Raw genomic sequence first — 13,953 nt, 5'->3', positions numbered from 1 at the left:
TATGCAGTATTGTAACAACACATGCTTTATAAGTTCCATTTCTTATAACAGACTTTACATGACAACAGTTGGTTGTATTTCTATGTTAGAATTTATATTAAAGAAAATATATAAAATAAATTATGTCTGTGTGCTGTAAAGTGGTTTGAAAAAATTAAATCGGAATCAGCTATAATCGGTCTCAGCATGTCAAACTCCATGAATAAGCGGAAGTCGTAATTGGCCAAAAAAATATGTGCATCCCTATAGAACATTTTTGATCAGCTGCTAATGCTGATTCCCACAAAGGAGAACTACTGGTCAAACTCCAGCTACTACATTCGAATTTTGCCTTTGGCTTTCTTAGTCCGTGCTTTCCATACTGGTCCACAATTTTTGTCACCTTCTTGTCCAATCAGCACAAGGCTTGTTCTCCCAGACTCCTCCCCTTCTGTAAATGCAAATGCATCTTGTACACATTGAAGCTCTCCTTGTCGTTTATTTTCTTTTATTTGCCTTTACTTAAGTTTAAGAGTGGATGAACATTACAGAGTAAGAGTTTCATTGCTCAGTGTACTGTGCATACGACAAATAAGTAATCTTGAAAAATAACCTTGAATCTTGAAGTTGGGAAATCTCTTCTTTTTTGTGTAAGGAGGAGGTGGTGGAGGACACGACCATCATCACTATACTGTGAATACTGAAGTCAAAGTCAAAGTGTTCCATTGCTGCCATATTAATATCGAGACTAAGTCATGGGTTGTGACATTTTTATGTCCAACTATAAAATAATTTCTTTAACATGTACATTTTCTTTTATTTAATTTTAAATTTTTCCGTGTCATCATGTGGTCATGTGACCGATGTAGACCGATGAATTTGTAGCTCGGACGAGCAGCGAGCTGTGGCGCCACTGATGACCGCTCTGTGTGGTTATGGAGGGTTGAATTTCCTAACTGCTTGTGAAACAGTCATAAGGGACTTTGGGGAAATCAGAAATGACTGCCGAATGCGGATTCTCGCTCCAAAACCGAATTGAAACAGCCCTAAGACACCATCTTCAATGAAACGAGGACGCAAACTGACATAAATGTAGAATTTTCACATTTGGACCGAGCCGTGTGTATGCTTTTGCACATAATTTCCCTTATTTCGGACATTGGCCGTCAAAAATATTTTCTACTGTAAACTCTGCCCAAGAAAATAAGAAAAATGGTGTATGACCAGCCTTATGATTGGAAATTGTATATTTGGGCTTCATCTTCAGAAACCTACATTTGTACAACTCAAGCTTGCGTGGGATGTCATCACACTTTGACACACTCTGCTTTTCAGATTTCTCAATAACCCCAGACGGACAGATCTCCCTGGAGTCTTATATTTTTGGATTATGACATCATTCATAATTCATCCATCAACAGCACTTCTCATTTCCTCTCTGTCAGCCACACATGCCTCACATTTTCTTTTTCCATCCCACCCTTTTCCTCTCCAATCATTCATATGCCATGTCACTTCTTTTCACACGTCGCTGCTTGATCTTGCCATTCACCGTCTTCTCTGTTCTTCATGTCTTAGGTCTCGTATGATTTATAGAGTCAGTCAGGGCAGTGCTTGCCCCATTGATTGTGTATCAGAGGGAGGTGATTTGTGAGAAGGTGGAATGGGATTATTTTAATATCGTTACTTTCTGACATGCATCAAGTTTTGTTTCTCTTATGTGAGGCACTTTGAGCTATATCTTAGATGTTTAAGTGGCACAATGTAAGATGTGCACTCGGGTTCCCCCCACAGTTTGTAAATGGTATTGTTAGTAAAAATTGGCATACAATATACGGTATGTCACAGTGGAGGGCATTTGTTGACAGTCCAGTGACATATGCCAAAGTAGAATGTTGTTTTTGTTTTTTTCCACAGTGCCAATACAGGTGATGAAGACCTGTTCAGGCTTTGACAGAGGCGATATTCACCCTGTTGTAAATTGATGTACCTTCAAAATAATTATATGCAATATATGCTGTGCAAATAAAGTCTGATTGTTTAGCGTTCAGGTAGAGAAGGATTTGCTATGGTAGCGTTTTCCTTGGAAGTTAATCAGCGAATCTCCTTCAGCTGGATGCTTCAAACTACTTCTCGAACACTACAGAGCTTCTTCATACTGTTGTTGTGTTTGTGGAAGTGGAACACATGATGACAACATATAAGACATCCTGAACTTGGAGCTTTCAGAAAATCTAGAGTTAACAGGTCATGAATATGACGGGAGGGTGTTCAAAACGGATGCAGACAATGAATGCGGCAAACGCTTCAGAACACAGCACATTTTCTAAGGGTATGTCATTTGAGACGGTACTCGAAAGCTGCCAAAACAAACACTCAATATCAAGACAATGAGAAATAAAGTGACATCACTACTGAGCTATATATACAGATGTCAGGTGGAAATGATGCAGCTTATTTCATTACCCAATTATTCATGTATCAGAAGGCTTTCTGAAAATGTTTTGTTCCTACTCAGTAACGTCCATGTTTCTCCTGTATGTTTTACAGATTGCAGAGTGGGAAGAGAATCAGCTTGATGAGCAGGTCAACTTCAACAACTGCAAGATTGACCCAGCCCCATTCCAGCTGGTGGAGCGCACATCGCTGCATAAGGTCTGACTGAAAACTCATCCCTTGTGTCCCCACACTGGTGTGAATGTATGCAGTCCTTTCTGTTCACATTGTTCCCTGTCGTTTTCAATTCAGATTCATTGCTCACATCTTTTTAGGATTTGCATTTGCACATTGACTCGAAATGCAATAACTTAACTACATGTATCTCTTAGTCGCTTACTTATCGCTCAGTCTCTACACCGTCCTCTCATTACGGGTCAACCTAACGCTTTAAGTTTGTGCTTACTGGAAAAAACGGGGATCTGGACTGTGTGTTTATGTTCTCGCTTTGTAAGTGAAAACATCTCGCACAGACACCTGACTACATTAGCCATTAGCTCGGAGGAGGCAGTGAGTGAACAAATCACTTTCGCTCTGCCCACTGGCTGCTGTCTCACTTGAGTCACAAAGGAGCTGAACTGTGGGATGAAACATTTGTTTCAGTTCAGTTTGTTCACCCAAACAACACAACACTACATTATGGACCATTGTCAAATGAGACACAAAATATAAACTATGAATTATGAATGTTCTCCCACAGAATAATAATAATTACCTATAATCACAGTAAATTTAAAACATTTGTGTAGCCCTTGAATAAGCCTTTTACATGTAATTATGGTAAAGGCTTGCGCTTTAACAAAGTCCACTATCTTGAGCTGCCATGTTTCAAAAGCAGCCTGAATGGACAAACCAGCTTGAGAGTTTCATATTTTGAAGCAGAAGTTTACCACACAAACAAAGACAAACACAGTCTTACATGACTGTGACCTTAAGATATAGAAATGTGACTAATAACACCTTAAAATATATGTACCAATGGGATAATTCTCATCTCAAGGACCAATTGGCATATGTGTTCCTTTCTGTATGTGAAGGCCACCGTAGTGCCCTCACTCTCTTGGGGAAGAGAGGGCTGAGTAGAGGAGTCTTTAGTGGCAATCTTCAATTTCTCCCTTAAATTGTAACACATTACCCCGGATTTCCACTGGACACGTTACAGCCGCGGAACGTCAGCGGCGCGGTTCTGCTTCGTCCTCTCCCCAGCGTCAATCCCCACCGGGCCCGTTAACGGCAGCGCCGCGGTGCCTTGGGAGCCAGCGGTATTCACGGAAGATCGCGCGATAATCTCGAACGGACGCGAGTTTGTGAGATCCTGCGATAGACTGTGTGTATAAAGGAAACAACAACAACACAGCTTCTTTTCATTCTCCGACGTGGAAGAACTGTTGATCTGGTGTCATAAATGATTTTATGTTTCTCCACTTCCAACAATCAGTCTCTCGTCGTACATTATGACTCTCCGAGACGCTCTGATTAATTGACTGTTGACCTGGTAGCACCGGTCACGACGTAATGTTGATGTGAAGTTGTGACAGGCTTTATGACCTGCGTATTGTGTTTTATTTTGAAAGGGGGGCGGAAATGTTTTACTTTGAGTCTGTGTCGCACTTCCTGTCTGGTGCGAACTGCTCTGTTGGAATTTATGAGGTTCAGCAGCGGCAACGGCAAAAATAGAACTGCTACCTATCGATAGCGGTGCGGTGCGGCGCGGCGAGACGCTTCTGGGACGCTGCTGAGACACTCCGCAGCGCGTCTGGTGGAAATGCAGGGTTAGTATTGTAAGCAGGGCTGCAACTTATAATTATTTTCATAAATAATTAAGTTGTCAATTATTATTTTTTTAATTAAATGTTTGGTCCATAAAATGTTGATCAGTGTGAGCTCGTGGCAGTTGACAACTAATTTAGTACTGGATTAACAATTAATTATTTGTTGCAGCCCTAACTGTAAGATTATTTCTTTCCTATATCATTTGAGTAAGATGTTGAACTGGATTCAGGGACAGGACTCTGTCTTCACTTCTTTAAAACTTGTGTTTAACTCAGTAGACTTTCTTCTGCACAGTCACATTCTCACACAGTGTTCAAACATTCACTTCCTCTCAAGCATGAACACAAACACACACCTGCTGACTGTCTAGGTTGCCAGCAGCTGTGGCAGAGCCTAATGTCCTCCATTCTTAATGGCACCTGCTCCACCTCACTCCCACTCTCCCTCGCCTGTCCTCTGGGTTTCTGTGTGAATACTCCTTAAACATTTAAAAGAGGGACCTGCATCAATCCATCTTGCTCCCCTCCCTCCAATGCACACAGCCAAAAGCCAATACCTTGCACAATCTCTCTCTCATCATATTAAACACCACCCACCACCACTGTGGTATGAGTTATTCTTCCACATCTGAGCCCCACTCACTTACTTTTTGGACTCTGTGTACATGGCTACCATCTATCCAGTGCTGTTTACTCTTCGTGTTATTGTGCATTTTTCTGTTGGGCCTTTTAAACATTTCTGTGGGTTTTGACCCGGGGGTTACTTTCAGTATAGACGAATCCAGCGAGCTGTTTGTGTGTTTTGCCATCTAGTGGGAGGTGGGGGAATGATATAGTGAAATATCGCAATATTTTTACGCGCCGATAATGTAGGTTTTATTAGTGTAAGTGTGTGTTGTGTAAGGCGTTAACTGAGGAGGCATCAGTAAATCAGGGCATTTGTTGTTGAACCTGTAAGATCTTCCCAGAACTTAACTGACTAAGTAAAGTACACGATATCCTCACTGTCTGCCTGGTTATTATAATAGTAACGTAACATCGACGGAATGAGAAGGATAATCACCTGACGGGAGAAAATGTGGAAGTGTGCACCTCCACGGGACGTTGGCGGGTCAGAAGAAAAGTGCTAAAGAAGCTAGCTGGACAGCCGGACATTTATAATTGCAATTATAATTGCGATATATTGATCACATGCTAGTTACACTTCTCAGGTCCAAAAGGTTTCACTAAGCTTGATGTCACATCAGGTTTTTGGCAGATTCCCCTCACTGAGGACAGCGCACTCTTGACCACATTCATCACACCGTTAGGTCGCTATTGTTTCAATAGGCTGCCATTTGGAATATCCTCTGCCTCAGAGCATTTTCAGAGGAGGATAACACAATTGCTGGAGGGCATGATGCCAGGCTGCACCAGGATACTGAGGGATGAAGGGTTGACATTGAATAAAGAGAAATGTGAGTTTCTCCAAGAGCAATATCAAGTTCCTTGGACACTGGGTTACTACAGAAGGGGTTAACCCAGACCCAGGCAAGGTCAAGGCCATGTTGGAAATCTCAGAGCCAACATGTGTTGCAGATGTAAGGAGAGTGAATGGCATGGCTTTCTGCTGCCATTAATCAGAAAACGTATCCACATGCTTAAAACACAGAACAATACTATGAGAGAGCCCCTGTTGACTGCTCCTGTACCTGAGAGACCGTGGCAACTTGTGGGTACAGATATTTTCTTCTGGGACAAGAAAAAAAACCTGTGGTTGATTATTTTTCCCATTTCATTGTGGTTGCCTACCTTAATGTTGCAACAGCAAGCACAGTTATAGCAGCCCTGAAGAACATCTTTGACATGGGATCCCAGAGCGGCTAATGTCAGACAATGGGTCACAGTATGCCTGTTCCTGGTTTACTCTGTTTGCTCATTCTCCTCTGTCTCACGTCAGCTTTCGACACAATCTTATCCTCCTTAACCATTTAGCCTCCATTGCCATCAATAATACTGCCCTATCCTGGTTTAGATCATTCCTCTCTGGTCGTAATCAATAAGTTCAACTAAAATCTTTCCAATCCCTCCCCTCCACTGTCAGCAGTGGTGTGCCCCACGGCTATGTCCTGGGGCCCCTCTTTTTTTATCATCTATCTCCTCCCACTTGGAAATACTTGTATTAAATGTATATTAGTATTAGTTTTCACTGCTACGCGGGTGACACCCAGCTCTACCGCTCCTCCTCCCTCCTCAACTGTTTACAAGAAATTAAAATCTAATTTTCCCACAACTTTCTTAAATGAAATGCCAATAAATCTGAATTAGTCCCCATTGGTTCCAAATCCACACTTTCCAAACCCATCACTAACAATTGACAACTCCACTGTTCACCCGTCCCTCAAAGTCAAGAGTCTGGGTGATATCCTTGACAGCAACCTCTCCTTCACAGCTCACATTAGAGTTCTCAACGGGTCGGGCCGAAAAAAATATGCAAATGAGTCGGGTCTGGTCGAGCCTCTGGCTTTCTTTTTTCTGCTCATAAAACACATTTCTTGCTGGTCGTAAATTATATGTTGTTTGTTGTGAATCATTGCTGTTCATATGTGGTGAACAGTAAATCTGGCTGCCTGCTTGATGGAGAGGGGCAGGACCTGCTGCCGCGACAGTGACAGTTATAACATTTGTCAAGCAACAGAGTTGCTTTATTGTTGCCACTATTCCATTATTTATCAAATACCACTTTATACCACCTCTATATTATATTTAGTCAGTGTCTTAATTGAGACAATGTATTATTTACAGCACAAAGGAAATAAACAGAAAGTAACACTAAATGTTTTGCATTTTGGAATAATCATCCCAATATCCTCTTTCAATATTGCAGTGTGTGATTGTGGAGACTGGTACTGGCTTAAGACCACATACACATAATCCCTGACTCTGTTGTGTCAAACGCTCAATACGATGTTACTGCCAATTCTAAAACTGGTTAGACTGGTTTTGTAATCGAAGTGAGCCGTCACTGTCCCCAGAAAAGCCAAAGTATCTTCTTGTTGGTGACAGATTACATTACAACAGGCCTTTGCCTAAAAACACTTAACTATGTTTTCCTTGGCACAACTTCCACACACTGGGATCAATTTCAAACGTCCCAAATGTCTATTCTGGCTCAGCAGTAAGTGTCATTACTCACTAAAAGGCTCCAGAACAAAAAGTCCAGCTGGCATCTCTCCTGCAGCCCTTTTTCTGATTTGCCACTTACACTTTCAGCTACGTGCAGCCACGCTCGTCCACAGTAACTCTAGTTGTGAAGATTAAACTTTAATGAATCATTTGTGGAAATGGAGTAAAGCAGCATTTACAGAGTAGTGAGGCATGGGAGTATATACAAAGCAATTTTTATTTTCAACAATTTAAATTATAAAACACATTTAAATTCAAAGAAAGACATGAATGACGCTATGTCAGCCTCGGCATTCACAGAATCTTTCAGATTTGTTAAATGTGTCTTGTGGGTTTTTTTTTCCATGAATCACATAAAATAAATACAGATACAAGACTGTCTGGGAGCTGGAAGTAAAGCATCACTTTAGGCTGACGTGAAGGTTTTTTTTTTAGAGTCCTGTAACCAAACTAATGTGAATGATAAAGATTGGTGTCAGCATCCTCAATACAAACTGTATGTCCCCCTTTAATACAAGAGAGTGTGCTTTTACACCACCCTGCGTTTGGCCTTATTCATGAGACAGCTGTCGGGTTAATGTGTGGTCATCACTTTCACAGTCTGCAGCTGAAGTCTATACATCAATACTAAAACTTACACATCAATTTTACACTAAAAAAAAAAAGAAGAAAGAATGTAATTCTTCTTTAAAAAATTGCAAAATGTATACTCTGTAGAAGCACAGTATCCTCCTTAATGCAAAGCCCAGACTTAAAGTACACATGATGGCTAAATCTAAGACGGTTTCATTTTAAAACAAATACACTTTCAAATAAACCTAATTACGAAAAGTATATTAAAACATTCTGGCGAATAAACACACTTAAATGTTACACTGTCAATCTTTATATTGCAGTTTGTGTCTGATATGTTTTTTACACAAAATCATAATTTCACAAATTTCTTCTCCTTTGATGAAATATTTAACACCAGGACACAAGATGCTTCGAGCTTCTTGTAAAAGTTGATAATGAGCAATATTTGTCTTTGTTGCCTGTTCTGTGTCATTGGTTCTTACCTCATTACTTTTCTGTTTCTGTACGCTGATTATCTTGTTACTGTATTTCTTCTTTATGTTCCCCACTTGCTTTGTATGTCAAAGCATTTGTGTTTCTAAATGTGCCACATATTATAAACGTATTATCAATTGTAGTAGTAGTAGTTGTGATAAGTAAGTAGTAGTCAGCACAAAATGTAGGTGGAGCCACATTTTTCAACACGTGGCTTTCACCACTGTCACAAAGTGTTGCAGTTTACTCATTTCCCATATACAATCATACTTATTAAATGATTGTAAAGTAGAATAAGGTGTAGTATTTTTTTCTTTCACTGTCGTGAGTTAAGTGTCCATCGAGCCTAGCCTACTGTACCCCATAAAAAAGATACACACACTCAAAGCATCATTGGTTACCAGACCAGCAGCTCAATTTCCTAAAAATACACTTGAATTTTACTATATTTTACTTTCCCAATACAACTGCCTGAAAACCAAATTACTCAGTGTTGATACATAATATCATTGCACATGAATAAAGTCGTTATATGGAAATCCTGGCCCTTTGGTAGGGGGTGTATGGCATACACCACTACAATTAGCCTATTTCTTACACACACACAGGGAGCAGAATTTGAGCAAATCAGAGATTGACCTGAGAAGACCCGCCCCTTCATGGCTTTGATTGGCTTTGACTACGACATCATCCTTTGTAAACATATGATATGTAAGATGCACCAGTGTGACCTTTGTAAAAAATATTGTTGGTCACCTGCGCACTCTAGAGTCCTGACGGTGTGACAAAATAAATACGATGAAATAGAAAGTAGTAATCCATCCAACCATCTTTGACCACTTTATCCTCCATGTGAGGGTCGCGGAGGGGGGGGTGCTGTAGCCAATCTCAGCTGACATAGGGCGATAGGCGGGGTACACCCTGGATAGTTTTACCAGTCCATCACAGGGACACATATAGAGAGAAACAACTCTCACACTCACACCTACGGTCAATTTAGAGTGTCCAATTTACCTAATCCTCGTATTGCATGTTTATGGACTGTGGGAGGTGAAAGGAGAACTCGTACAAAACCCACGCACACAGAGGAAGAACATAGCTGGTTTGTCTTTCCAAAATCATATTAGGTGTTACAGAAAGGACAGTGAAAATAGTCAGAAATGTGATATTATTCATAAATTGGCTCTTCTCATGATTTGTTTGTGATTCAGGAGTTTGTCAGATTTAACGTAGTACTTGTTGTACTAGTAGTAGTTGTAGTAGTAGCAATTTGTCAGCTTTAAAAAGTGAATCTCCAAAAAAAGTCCATGTTGCTGCTGTTATCTGATGCATCCATATTTGGTAACTAGTTATTTTCAGGCCCTCATAAAGACCTATTCCATACAAGATGGTATGTTGTGATGATAATGAAGGCTTTTCGGTCTATGATCCTCTTCTGTCTTTTCCTTTATCCCACTCTGATTCAGAGCAAACTACCACAGCTGCTTTACAGCTACGACACACTCAATGTCCCTGTGTTACATTTCCCAAAGCGATCATGTCCTATTACTGTTAATGTTTTCGGCGAGTTAAATGAAGCCGGTGTGAATGAAGTTGCCGTTGTTGGATAATAGAAGTTAGTGATGCGTTTCCTTAACCGAGTCTCATTTTCTTTATTGTCTCTGGTTTGTTCCATTTTTAACTCTTTCCACCACCTCTGCTGTTCACCCACAGACGCACACCATCTTTTCCCTGCTGGGCCTCGATCACGCCTATGTCACCAGCATTGGACGCCTCATTGGGGTGGTTTCCCTCAAAGAAGTAAGTGTTTTTGTATTATTTTCTTTTTTCATAAATGTATGGACACAAACACACATGAGGTTTTCATGACTTCAGGGGACATTGCATTGACTTACATTCATTTCCTGGAGACTTACTCTAACCTTAACCATCATTTCTACTTGCCTAATCCTAACCCTGACACAAACCCTAACCTATCTTCACCTTAAAATGTAGTCGTTTACATTATGGGGACTTGCTTTTTGTCCCCACAAGGAAGACAAGTCCCCATAATATGACTGTGTAAACAGTTTTACGTTCCCACAACTTAGCTGGCGTTAGTTCATGCTACACAGGAGAACAAACCTGTATACACGTAATGTATGTTTGAAATCCATCACGGACAGTTGACACTGCTCTTTCCTTCACATTGAGTCCTTAAGAAGATGTGCAGTGTTGTTTTTTACAGCAGCAACAGAACTAGAAGTTGATGCAGCTCTGGAGTGGCAGGAGGAACCATTCAGAGGAATGGTTACTGTACGTAACTAGCAGGCACTTTTGAGATCCCCTTGGGAGAGCTCAAGAAAACAATAAAACCCTGCGTTCTAAGTAGTGGCTGAAGTGTTTGTTATGAAACTTAAGGGCTTCATAGACAAGGTAATGATGCAGCTACACACCCAAAAGCAATGATAATTGTTAATTGTTTACGGTCTATATCCGCTTTAACTTGAATCCAAATCAGTTTTGTTGTGTGTGCAATCGTTAGTGTCGCTATTTATACACGCAGAATTGTCCCTGCTTTTGTCGCCGTGAAATCACTGCCATTGTCATGAGGACTACTGTCACCATACTGTACACACACAGACACACACACTGGACCTTTCAGTCAACGCTGATTCCTCCTCCTCCCTCTATCTATTATGTACTGTGACAGGCAAAAGGCTGCTTAATATTGCTCTCTCTGTTGTCTGTCCTGTCTGCTCTCCACTCCACTCCCACTCTTTCCATCTGCACAGCCTCAAAAAACAACTGAAAATCACTCATTCGCTGTGAATTGGCCAGGAAGTGGCAAGTGGATTGTTGCTAAGTGCAGTGCTGCTTCCCTGTCCCTGGCATTTACTTTTTCGTTTATTGGTTTCCTGCATTCTACCAGCAGGCAAAAATCAGCCAAACCAGATAAAGTGCATCCTCTCAGTATGTCACAAAGACAGACATGCTATTATATCAAAGCCTCTCAGGTCCATATAAAAGGGAGGAATCACAGGAAGGCTTTTTTGTTTGATTAGAGAATGCTATTTCTCACTGGATCTGATTGAGGCATTATGACGACTGTGCCGACTGTGTGTGAATGGATGTGAAAAATGAGCGATAGAATATGTGCTGCACATAGATGCATGAAAGTTTGAGTGAATGGCAAACTGTAGTGTAAAGCAGCTTTGAGTGGTCATCAAGACTAGAAAAGTGCTATATAAATACAAACCATTTGCCACTTTGAGTATATTACACTGAATCATAATGTTCCAGATCTGTGTCCGAGGAGATTTCACGATCTGGATTTATCTGAAATATAATTAATTGGCTTCTGTGCTTTCTCACGAAAATCTCAGAGGAGGTTTTTTTTTAATGTCAGGTCATAGTTCAAGTCTGGACCATGTGATTTGTGTAGGTTGCGGTCACAGATCTGATGTTCACTTCCTGTGTATAACTTACCAAACTGTTGTTGGCGTACAGTCTGAGCTACTTTTTAATCTCCTCCACTTAAGTGTCACTTTGAACATTTCCAGACTTGTGGCAGAGGCAGGTCTGTCCCTACGTATGGTCATTGCATATCCACTCATGGTGCTGCTGTGTGTAGGTGGCAGGGGGGAGCAGCAGAGAGGAATGGATATGCAATGACCATACGCAGGGACCTCTTCAATCTTCTCTCATTCTGTAAAGCAGCAGTAAAAGTCACAGTCACTCTGACCTTACTTTCTAGTATGCACTGCCAACTGACCATGAACACCCCCTTATTGTATAATAATAAAATAGATTTCTACTTTGAAATGGAACACAGTGCATTTGTGGATCAGACTGTAAACCTCTCAACTAGTGACATTATCTGACACTGTGGAACAAGGCCAGTGTCAGGTTTAGAAGTTTCGATTCCACTGGTGCCACCCAACAGCCACTTAACAAAATATTTACCTATGCCTGCTTAAGTCTATCAATATATCTATATAGTTGATGCTTTATTTAATCATTAGACTACCTTTTCCATCTGGAAACGTTTGTACCCCACTTACTCACTGCTGCTCTACTGCTGCCATGTTTGTGTCACTTATTTAAAATGGAAAAAAGGACTTCAAACACCAGAGTAAGAAAATAATCTGCCCTATTGATAGGGCAGCAGTGGATCGACAACCTCCTGTGTGCCGTGATGTAAAGATAAGATAAGATAAGAAGTCCTTTATTCGTCCCGCAGTGGGGAAATTTACAGTGTTACAGCAGCAAGACAGTAAGGATAAGGATAATAAATAATAAACATGCATTACCAAAAAGAAATAGAATCTATAAAGTACAATATATAAAGATATTAACACTGACTATAAAAATAGGTTTAAAAATAGAATGTACATTACAACTGGTCTGCAGAATATACACAGTATGCACATGGTATTTATAGTGTACGGAAACAAGGCTGAGCTATTAAATAAGGATAATAAATAAGGATAAGGATATTGCACTGATGAGAAAACTACAGTATAAAAAATTTGACAGTATGAAAAATGACAATATATTGCACTTCAAAAAAAGTTTACATTATGAAAAAATATATACAGTATATTACACCAATGAGAATTAACAGTATATTGCACATGGAGGGAGGAGTGTGTGTGTGTGTGTGTGTGTGTGTGTGTGTGTGTGTGTGTGTGTGTGTGTGTGTGTGGGGGGTCTACTTAGAGCAGTACTTGTTGTACAGTCTAACAGCTGCAGGGAGGAACGACCTGCGATAACGCTCCTTCAGACATTTTGGATGTTTTAGTCTGTGACTGAAGGAGCTGCCCAGTGCTGCGATGGTGTTCTGCAGGGGGTGGGAGAGGTTGTCCATCAGAGATGATAGCTTGGTAGCCATTCTCCTCTCTCCCACCACCTCCACTGGTTCCAGGGGACATCCAAGGACAGAGCTGGCTTTCTTAATCAGCCTGTCCAGCCTCTTCCTGTCTGCGGCTGTGATGCCACTGCCCCAGCAGACCACTGCGTAAAAAATGGCTGATGCCACTACTGAGTCGTAGAAGGTCTTCAGGAGTTCTCCCTGAACTCCAAAAGACCTTAGTTTCCTCAACAGGTAGAGTCTGCTCTGACCCTTCCTGTAGAGCGCAGCAGCATGATCAGACCAGTCCAGTTTATTGTTAAGGTGAACACCCAGGTATTTGTAAGATGTCACCATCTCTATGTCCTTTTCCTGGATTTTCGTTATGGACTTTGGTGTTGGAAGTGTGAGGTTGAAAAAGTGACCCAAAATAACTAACTAACTGTCTTTTCTTTTCTCATGCAGCTCCGTAAAGCCATTGAGGGCTCTGTGACAGTCAAAGGTGTGAAGGTGCGTCCTCCTCTGGCCAGTTTCCGGGACAGTGGCACCAGCAGCAGTGAGAACGAGGCCACTGAGCTCCACAAGCTGTGGGACCGCCACAAAAGCATGTCGTTGCCCCGTGAACCCACGTCCTCTGAGTCTGAAGAGAAATCCCAGTGA

At 41.1% G+C, this 13,953-nt stretch overlaps 1 protein-coding gene across 1 annotated transcript in view; it reads left to right on the top strand.

Annotated features, from left to right (window-relative positions):
- The window catches only part of LOC310925319 (chloride channel protein 2-like), a gene marked incomplete at both ends in the record, with an annotated part of 151,023 nt that extends 137,070 nt beyond the window's left edge, over nucleotides 1–13,953 (top strand). The window contains 3 exons of the mRNA XM_083887242.1: nucleotides 2,530–2,634; nucleotides 10,176–10,262; nucleotides 13,759–13,953. Of these exons, the coding sequence (XP_083743368.1) occupies nucleotides 2,530–2,634; nucleotides 10,176–10,262; nucleotides 13,759–13,953 (387 nt within the window). The remainder of the gene's footprint in view (nucleotides 1–2,529; nucleotides 2,635–10,175; nucleotides 10,263–13,758) is intronic.

The sequence above is a fragment of the Microchirus variegatus genome (assembly GCF_963457635.1).
Source record: "Microchirus variegatus genome assembly, chromosome: 3".
Taxonomy (NCBI): Eukaryota; Metazoa; Chordata; class Actinopteri; order Pleuronectiformes; family Soleidae; genus Microchirus; species Microchirus variegatus.
Note: the sequence above shows the minus strand (reverse complement) of the source record. Positions and strands in the feature narration are given on the sequence as shown.